At 45.5% G+C, this 9,920-nt stretch overlaps 1 protein-coding gene across 1 annotated transcript; it reads right to left on the bottom strand.

Annotated features, from left to right (window-relative positions):
• Nucleotides 1-690: 690 nt before the first annotated feature.
• RPS19BP1 (ribosomal protein S19 binding protein 1) lies at nucleotides 691-3,104 on the bottom strand. Its single transcript, XM_054813162.1, has 4 exons — nucleotides 2,982-3,104; nucleotides 2,748-2,888; nucleotides 2,345-2,442; nucleotides 691-1,367 (listed from the first exon to the last, which is right to left on the bottom strand). The coding sequence occupies exons 1-4, from the start codon at nucleotides 3,028-3,030 to the stop codon at nucleotides 1,233-1,235; spliced, it is 423 nt and encodes a 140-aa protein (XP_054669137.1). The 5' UTR covers nucleotides 3,031-3,104; the 3' UTR covers nucleotides 691-1,232.
• Between the last annotated feature and the right edge of the window lie 6,816 nt (nucleotides 3,105-9,920).

Below are 9,920 nucleotides of genomic sequence, written 5' to 3'. Positions count from 1 at the left end.
CAGCTGCCGCTCAGGTCAGTCTGGCCCCTTGTAATCAACTCCTGAGTCCAACCGAAGCTTGGCATTAGTCCTCCCTACCGGTTTCTTTCCCCAAGGGGAACACACTTCCCCTCTTCCTATGTAAGGGGCAGGAAAGGGAAGTGGCAGCAGCTCCCCAGAAGCATATTTACAGTAGTTTAGCAAGGAAGTGTCTGGAACAACACTCCCACCTGCTGGGCCCTTTATTTGTTGCAGCAGTAGTCTAAGAAAAAAGTAATTCCCTTCAACCCAGCACCACAACCTCTGGCTCAGAAGATTTTAACTTCATGCCAAGACTAACATCTGGGTAACAACCCCTCCTGGCTACAGGAGCTGGCAGCACCCAGCAGCACTGCCCTCCGAGCATGGCTGGTACCTCCCTGGGAGGCTTCGGGTATGAACATCCAAAGGACAACTTTCTCCATGTAAAAGCTCTTCCTTGGAGAGTGGAGACCATGAACAGGCAAAAAGAGGAGTCATCTCCATTCCATCCTCCACTCTTTGAAGGCCTGAGCATGTCAGATTAAATACACGTCAACATGAATCAGTGAGAGAGGCCATTCACACAACTGAGTCATTCTAAAGAGAGGGATGCTTGGATTAGAATAGTGACACGGTTTGTCTTCAATCATAGCCTGTCATAACAATCACTATTACAAAGGCAAAGATAGGTAGTGTCTGCAACAGTTATTTAATCAAACGACATATACAAAGTTTTTGGAATGACTGAAAAACGCGACAGAGGCTGTAATAAGAACAGAAACTGCAAGGCTACTCAGGTTTAACAGTCTTTTCAAAGCATCTTTCCCTTCCGATGACTCATTACTGCTGGTCCAAACCATTTCTCCATTCGGATACAGTACCTTAAATGCTTCCTGCCAAATAACACAGGTAGCAGAAGCCTTACATCCTGAGGAAGGGGAACAAGATTTATATTTGGCTTGGTCCACCCTTCTACATTAAAAATGCAAGACACATTGGCTGGAGATAAGGACAACACATGTCAGAGCCAAGAGAACCTCCATGGCTCTCACTGGCCAGTAACAAGTTCTGCACAGATGCAGAGCTGCTCTGCAAGTGTGACATTAAAGCACTTGCTGACAGAGGCACATCTCCTATGTCCCATCTCAAACACGCTGAGGAAACGGCCAGTCCTATGTGCTGAATGCTCAGCCGCAGAGAGACTGGAGCTGCGAGAATCCCTGTCACATTGTTTATGGTCTCCCAAAGTATTCTCTCTCAAATTTACGGAAATCTTCCTCAGTAAAGACAGTGCCTTCGGGCTTCTTCTTTGCCGCCTTCTTTGGAGGCTGATCTTTGGACTTCCTCCCTCTGTTCTGAGCAAGAACCTTCAGACAATGAAAAAGGAAAAACCCAACAGTCATTATTATCCAGACCAAACCACAAAATGGTGATTTTCAAGCTCACCTGCACCATCCCTGTTATTCTGCTGGTACCCTGCTATATCCTGGAACACCACCAAAGAAAAGTGAGAGGCAATCACTGATGTTAACCAAAGCAGGTCACTGGGACAACAGCAAATATCAACCTACTATTTTGGAGCCAAGTATGAAAACTACTCTCTGGTAATTGTCACAAAGATAGAAACACTGATTTCAATTCAGACATTTCTGAAGCTGTGACCTTATCATGTCTCTCCTCAAGACAACCTGAAACCCCACCAAGCTGGTGGAATTCCCTTGGCATTTTCTAATACACCATCACCTCCTTTCACAAACTCCAGCTTGAGAAACACTAGCCTAAACCACTTGGTTTGTTTATGTAAGTTAAAAGCCCGTATCTCATAAAAATAGCCCAAGATTCTAGCTCTGCCAGCTATTCTCTTCAAATCCCGGCACAGGACTACCTTCTGGGGAAGATCACTGGTTAAATTCTCAGGTTATGAGAAACATCATTCAAGAGGCTATGAAATTCCTACGGCATGAGGCAGAAGCACATCTGGTTCCTTGCTAAACAGCCTCCAGCTACAGAGAAGGAGAAATCAATCAACAGTAAGGAGAAGGTCTGAACCAGGGCTTCTTTGCCAGATGAAGCTATGAAATATCTTTGGTAATTAAGAAAAGCCAACAGTTGTCAGTGGATTTTAACTAGTATCAGAGAACATCGTAGGGGACAACATATCAAAAAGAGCTTAAAGCTTAGTAAGTTGCTTTGCCAGTGCACACAGAAATTCCTCAAGGCCACTTCCAGACAAAAACTGGACTTAACTTCTTTGTACAGGGTCTAAGCTGGAAGACGTGGGGATGATTCCCATTCACCCGTGTTCCTCAGCAGAAGCAGACTCCCAAAGAAGTGACAGACTTACTTGTTCTGTGATGGCTTTGTTTGCAACAAATCGTCCCTTCAGCATGTACTGCAAGTTTGCTCTCAAGTGATTCACAGCCTTCTTCTTGTGATACTCCTCTAGGTCAGAGCAGAGTGGGACAAAACACATCAGCTGCTCATCCAGGCAGCACACAAGGAGAGACACAGGGGAATCAGCAAGGCCCCGGGAGAAAGAAACACTGCTACAACTGAGGGACAGAGGTGCTTCCACAGCTCATGCTGTGTTTCGGTGGGGGACACCAGAAGGGCACCCAGGAAGATGGGAAGGGATAGATACAAGGGGATGGAGAACGGCTGCAGGACACCGCCAGGGGACCCGGAGCGAGGGCTGTGAAGGGCGGCAAAGCTGCTTCCCCCTCCCTCAGAGGCGGGCCGGGACTCACCTATCGCCGACTTCACGACTCTGCCCTTGATCGTGGCCTTGTTCCTGCCGAGCTCCGGCGCCCTTTTCCTCCGCCTCGCAGCTCCCGCCGCGCTGGGGCCGTCCCGCCCCCGCTGGACTCCCTGCGGGGCCTTTCCGCGGCCTGCAGCGGGAAGAGGAACGGGATTACTCAAGCCGTGCTCCGGGAATACCCATCTCCCCGCCCCCCCACATCCCCCGGTCCCCGCGGGCCCACCCGGCGCCTCCAGCAGCTCCAGGCCGCGCCGCAACAGGGAGGCCGACATGACCGCACACCCCCACCCCCGCAAGCCGGCAGCCAACTTCCGTCTCGTCGCCACACTTCCGCCCGTACGTGACGCGCTTCCGTCTCCCCAGTGCCACACTTCCGGCGCTGTGCGCGACCTGGCGCGCATGCGCAGAGGGAGTGCGGGGGTGGTGGGTTTGGGCGGGAAGGGCTGTGCCGCCATGTTGTGTCGCCATGTTGTGTGGAGGTTTTCTGAGGCTCGTCCTGAGCTCGGGTCGCCCGCACCGAGTGTACCGTGTTCTTGCGGGTGGCCCTTCCTTACCGCATCTCCTCCCTCCTTCTGCTGTGTGTAGTCCGGCAGCCCACAGGCCGCCTGGGTTACACCCTCACGGAGCCACTGCAATGGGCTCTGAGGGGCCCCTGCCATCACAGGGATAATAATAATTACAGGCCGGGAGGAAAGGGGACGGCCAGCAGCGGTGTTATGTTTTGTCTCAGGGCCAGCAGTGGTGTTATGTTTTGTCTCAGCGAGGCCCCAAAATCCAGATTTAACTCTGTGCCAGGCTCCTCAGGCACAGAGGTTCACTCCACCATAAATTGCATCTATTATTCAGTATTACTTTATTTATTTAAAGCTTTCCTCCCCCATTTTCACCCCTCTAGAGACTTGATGCTAATATCTACTAAATTTAGCTATCATCTGAATAAAGCTTACTCAATTATAGCCGGTGCTGGCAGTAACAAGCTGACACTGGAGAAGGAGGAGAGAGGTTTATTGTCCCTCAGACATGTCCTGCAGGGAGGAAGCGATACAAGCAGCTCTCATTTCTCATAGTAACAATCTCTAGCAGGGACTGATAACAGTTAAACCTTGGTTCATTAAAAGACACTCACGCTCTGGAAATTGTTCTCCAGCCTCTGCAGATGTCACCTCAATGCCTGCCTCTTTGTTACTCCTTCTCTTTCGACTCCCTCCCTGGATGGTTCCTGGCATCCTGTGTCAGTATCTGCCGGCGCGATGGGGTGAATACGTTTTTCTGGACAGGAGCTACTCAGTGCTCGTTCCTGGCTTCAGGGCTAGGGAACGTTAACCATTTACTGCATCTTGTTAATTTTCCTCTTACAGTAACGAGAACCGTTTTTTGATGGATTTGGAGGGATGAGTCACTGGGTGCGTAATGCAGAGCACTTCTCCATTTTCTTGTTTTCTATTAGTAGGTAGTGGAAGACGGAGGTTGCTCAACTCTTAGTTCCCTGGCAGGTTTGTCCCTCCAGTTGTGTGAAAGCTAATCAAGTTATGAGGAGGTTGTAGTTTTGCAAAGGAGAAGCTGAACAAACAACGAGTTAATAGCCTATTGCTGAAATTGAAGAGAGCACTAGAGAGCATTCTAGACAGCAGAAGATTTGTTATTGTTTGTGTATTCAGATTATCTTTATCTTGGTCAGAGTGAGATAAATGATAGCTGCCAGTGATCTTACCATGAGGAAAGCATTTCCAAAAATACCTCATCAGTCAAATGCTTTCTTTTAGCCCCTAAAATACAATTTACAGGTTCTTTGTAAGCTGTTCATGATTACATATTGCATAGTATATGCAAGATAGCTTATTCTACTGGTTCAACACTACATTTGCATCATTTAACTTTATTAGGATCACCTAATACATTGTTACACATGCTTAGTGTCAGAATCGTGCAACCTCATAAATGCCTTATGAAAGCACTCAATGCAAAAAACATCTTCGTTACCAACGCCACAAAACATGTTTAACAAATTAGTGTGGTACAGGCTGCACTGATTTATTATCCCATTGATGGAAAATATATGCCCTTTTCTACCTCAAAAGTAAACCATTACCAATACTACCCTATTTCTACTTCTCTTGCGCCAATTAATAAAGCTCTCAATTAGGTAGGTCTCTCAGAAAATCTGACTCCATTCTTAGTAAATACCTTCAGTAGCAAGAAACCATAATACAGGCAACGCCTCCTTTGACCAGCAAGGTTGAGCGCAGACTTGCTATGATTTTAGTCAGCAATTACCTGGAGAATAAAATTTAATGAGCACAGAGGGGTCACTTACGGAAAGAAGGAAGGCAAGGCACTTTCTTTGACTCTATTCACAGTCGCCTGCCTCAGAGTCTGGTCGGGCTCTTGGAGCTAGTTAGTGCACCAAGAAGTTAAATGGATGCGCGCTTCGTGGTGTGGCGCGTTCCCCAGGTTTGGATCCCTTACCAAAGATTGCAGTCCAACATGGGCTGTGGATTTTTTAACACTTTGTGAAATCATGTACCTATTATTAATACATTATATATCTTCAGCTCCCTTTAACAGGATATGGCAGCTTTTCTTGGGGCATGATCATTAACGTTTTTCCTAACTGCGTTCTGGCTTCATCTGTGCTTGGTCTTGCCAGACATGGTGATAATAGCGTCTGTCATGTCTCTGTCCGGATGACTTTGGTACAACTAATACCTGTCACGCTCTTGCAGACACAAGTGCAGAGTCTTCCCTTGCTCTTTGATTTTAATAGAGAATTATGCTTACATCTCCTCCCTGCAGTGCTAAACAAGATCAGGTTATTGACTTATATTAGGAATGTACGAGCATCTCTTAATATGAACTGGATTTTGCCTGTGTATTGTATGTTACTTTAGATCTGTATAGATGTAGAATTTAGGCCTTTGGATCACATAATCTCTTCTTCTACATCTTATAAACTGTAAAATATCCTCCGCTGACCTTAGATTAAGTCAACTAACCTGTCTTTGATAAATCTGCTTTATGCTGAGTACAGCATATAAAATGCTGTATTTCTCTTTGCAGCAGCTTCTATGGCTTTATCACTCTCACAGTGATGATACGCTCCTTATTTCATCATGATATATACATTTAACTAGCACTTTCTTTTACCTGAGTCACTGTGGAAAGCAGCTGAGCAGACCCTAAAAATAGCTTTTTCCAGACTAGTATGTACTATTAAAAAATTAATGTTAGGAGACTTTGTGTCTATGTCAGTAAAAAAATAATCAGTATTTCATTGTAGTGTTTGAAGGCCTCTCCTCAAATTAAAATTTCATCTGAGAAAACTTCATCACTTTGTAATCCCTCAAAAATCAGTGCAGTTAGCTCTTTGAAGTGCTGTGGGGACAGAATGAATGTCAAATGATGTTCATTTAAATGTGTAACATCCAAATAAATCGCTCTCTTAGAGCCTGAATTATCTAACTTCGGATGGCAAAATCCACAGCTAAAAAAAAAAAAACTCTAGGCTTTGGAAGATGTCTGAGAGTATCGTACATTTGGCCTGTTCCACCTTATTATTCTGTACTGTGTGCTAACAGAGACGTTAATGATATTCACGGTTAATCATACTGCTGTCTGTGGCAGTTCATAATAGCTGTTTGTTTGCTCTTGCTTTATGTTCCAGCTTCTGGATTCAGGGGGTTACGTAGGAGTCTTGGTCTGAAGGAATATTGTGAAGAATGTTAGAAAACAGAAGCTGAGGGCAGCATTAGAAGTAAGATACAACAATCACAAGCATTTATTTAGTTTAGGGCTTTTTTAAAAACAGTCGTATGATTATGGGACATAGGATCCTCATGTTTGAACGCTTGGTATTGTCCACACTGACACATATTATCTGTATTTTCTCTTCCAAAATGAATCAGACCGATTTTTAAGCTGATTTGTAACAGATTTTCACCTCTGCATGTTTCTTCACATGTGGGTTATGGATCTTTGCTTTAGACAGCTGTCCAGTTTCACCACATCCCATATTCTGTATTTTCTCTTGAACAGCAGTATTCAAAGCTGCTGTCATTAATATTTAGCTGTGTTTGCCAACTTGAAGCACTTTGTGTTGTGGTCACTGTTCCTGCAAAGAACCATGGATCACTGCCTGCTCTGTACCTCAAGTACATAGGAACCTTTGTCCTGTAACTGTGTGACATGCCTTTGAAAAGCAATTTGGCTTTCTGGCCTACTGAATTTGAACAAGGGCTGGACAATGCCTTGATTCATACACTTGCATGGGTAAGTGTCTAGTTACTTTAGACTGACAGAAAGTCTTTTATTCTGATTTTAATTTTTTTTTTTTTTTTTTTAAGTCTAGTGCAGATACCTCCCTCTTCCATGCACTTTTCAGCCTGCTCCAGGTCACCAAGAAGCTGGCTCTGCCTTGCACAGCTTCTGCAGATAACGTTGGCACAGGTTAAGATTAAACCGGCTTCCCACCATACTAGATGCAGTAGTAAGAAATGAACTCTGCCCCTGAGCAAGGCAAGAGTTATTATCCTCTTACACAGATGAGATTAGGAGGCACAAAGATTAAGCAATTCGCAAAGTAGCTGAGACAGGAGGAATGTTCAACCTAGATCTTCTCAATGACAGTGTGGAGGCTCAGACCAAAACACATCCATGTTCTCCACCTGCTGGTTTTTGGCTCCAAATTTATAACATATACATATAAGTCCTTCTTCAGGGCTTAGAATACCAGAAGAAAGCACTTTGCTAGTAATATTTTGCATATAATGCAGAGTTGGTTTCTCAAGCTTTTTGTGGCCAGAAATAATGGGGGTTTGCATCCAGACTCACAAAAATGCCTGAACTTCCAGTACCTTCTGTCTTTGCCTGAAGGGAAAAATCTTTTCCAAAGGGCATCTGCAGCTCTTGCATGCCTCCTAGAGTGGAACAGGCAAACAGGTCTGCAGCTGGAGAATGATTTCTCTCTGTTTCCCCCCACTATCCTTAGATGTCAGGAGAGGGAGGAAGTAGTAGAAGGATCCCAGGGCTCAGAGTGATTGACGTTTCCCTGTTACTTTTGTGGACCATGGAGATGGTTTCTGGGTCTTCCTCCTTCCCTTCCCACCCACTTCATTCCTGCAGCATCGGCTCTGGGAGGAAGTGGCAAAACTTACTGCCACTGTTCCCTCTAGTCTAGAAGGTTAAAAGGTATCCCACTGTAGTTGCTTTTCCTTTTCCCTAAAACCCTGGGAAAAGAGGATAAAGATCCTTTGGTGGAGCAGGAATGGGCCCGAGTGAACAAAATGTGGGGGAGCTGTGGACCACGAACTGCTAAATGCTGGAGAACAGATGTAACATGGTAGACACAGGAGGGGGGCAAAGGCAGGACTGGTACAGGGGCTGGACAACACCTGCTGCCGTATGTACACACTGGGGATTATTGAAAACACTTGAGAGCTTTGGGACCATATCTTGCTTTTTGGGGATCTGACTTGTTAATTTTTGTGCGTTTGTGTCACTGGCAGTGCTGGATCAGCGTAGCTTCCAGAAGTTATGACTTGTTTGGTGGAAGCCCTTGAATAATTTTCCAGCACATCTTTCCTTGTTAATTTGGAAGCTTACAGTTAGCGATGGGCTTGATGAGACTTACACTTCAGTTACCAGTGTGTGAGCCTCCAAGCTTACCAGGAGCTTTGTTTACCTTTCAAATCAGCTTCAACTAGCTGGACTGTTGCCTGTTGACTTTAGGTTTTTTCCTTTACTTCCCTCTGGATTTCAGCCTATCTTTTCTTTTTCTTTTTGTGCTTCTAGACTTGGTTTGTCCCTTTTCAACTGCAGACTGGCCTCCCTGACTTGACACTTCACCTTCTTCTTTTGTTTCACCTTTGGCTTTCAATTTAACTCTTTATTTCCTCCCTTACATTGTTTGATTTGCTCTTTGTAGCTTTCTTTTGTGTTTTAGTCAGCACTATAGGTATTCCATGCCAGAATCTGAGAAATTCACCTCTAAAAATATTCCCCTGCAAAATACACAGAAAATGGACAGAAATTGAAATAGGGATTTTGAGACAAGGTTCTGAGTATAACATTTTTTAACTGGAGGGATTTGTGGTGGTTCTCAGTTCTGGAAATATTGTGGCAGTTGATGAAATAGAGTCTCATTTCTTCCAGGAAGAAGATTACAATGGAAATAATGATTTCTCAGGTAAAGAGCTTGGTAATGCACAGAGAAGCGGCTGTATTAGAGCTGAGAGCTTAAGTATCCTCATGCTGTGCAGATGTGAAATTAGGGAGTATCAGTTGTTGGTGAACATGGCTGCTTTCAAAGCAGTGACAAAGAGGTGGAAGGCTGTGTTTTGTTCCCAGCCTCTCTGCTCCAGGGCCTTAAAATGTTTACAAGCCCCAGAGCTGGCTCTGGATGCAGCAAAGTTTAGCTAGTTATGCTTGTCACCAACCATTAAGGGTTTGGAGACAGGCAGGAGATGGGCTGGGGCTGTCACGGGCTTTTGCTGCCTTAGGCAGGCCTTGTTAGCGGATGTCTCTGCTGCTGGGCACAGAGCAGAGCTGGTGGAGCTGGGGGCAGCATTGCCTGCTGCTGCAGCTCCTGCCTGCTCCATCCCGTGCTGGCACCGGTCTCATCTTCCCACGGCTAAAGGTGTGTCACATCCCCTGGTTCAGTGGCTAAAGGTGCGTCGTGTGTGCTCCTCTTACCCGGTTCCTTCAAGCTTGGGAGGGAGCCATTTGGAGACAGTAGGAAGAACGGGGGGAAGCGGAGGAAGGTCGGGATCATGAAGGTGTTGCAGGTAGGGGAGAGCCAGACCACCAGCACGCATAGGAAGGAAGCGGGTCAGATCAACTGATCCCCTCCCCAGTTGTTTCTGATGTGAGAATTGAGAGCAAGGCAGCATCGTGGATTTAGCTGTAAGCAGCAGGGGACTGGATGCTTATTGCCACAGTGCACATTTTGTGATTTCCTAATTTTGGGGATTTTTTTTTTTTTTTTCCCAGAATTGCTCAGAACCCCAGAAAATAGCATGTGAGGCTTGTCCAGATCAAGGAGATGTTCTGTCCCATGGCTGGCATGCTGCATTTATCAGCATGGTGCCAGACTTCTTTCCCTGCGCTCTTCTCATTTTTCCCCTTCTTTTTTTTTCTTTTTTTTTCTTTTTTTTTTCTTTCCTTCCTT

Source organism: Grus americana, chromosome 1 (genome assembly GCF_028858705.1).
Source record: "Grus americana isolate bGruAme1 chromosome 1, bGruAme1.mat, whole genome shotgun sequence".
In the NCBI taxonomy this organism is placed as follows: Eukaryota; Metazoa; Chordata; class Aves; order Gruiformes; family Gruidae; genus Grus; species Grus americana.
The sequence above is the reverse complement of the archived record's forward strand: the minus strand, read 5'-3'. Positions and strand labels throughout refer to the sequence as shown.

Excerpts from the sequence above, each read along its gene's own strand:
- RPS19BP1 (XM_054813162.1), bottom strand. The coding sequence starts at position 3,030 with ATGTCGGCCTCCCTGTTGCGGCGCGGCCTGGAGCTGCTGGAGGCGCCG. Across the intron at positions 2,889-2,981 it reads GGAGCTGCTGGAGGCGCCGG|GCCGCGGAAAGGCCCCGCAG; the intron begins GTGGGCCCGCGG and ends TTCCCGCTGCAG. Across the intron at positions 1,368-2,344 it reads ACAAAGCCATCACAGAACAA|GTTCTTGCTCAGAACAGAGG; the intron begins GTAAGTCTGTCA and ends CATTGTCTGAAG.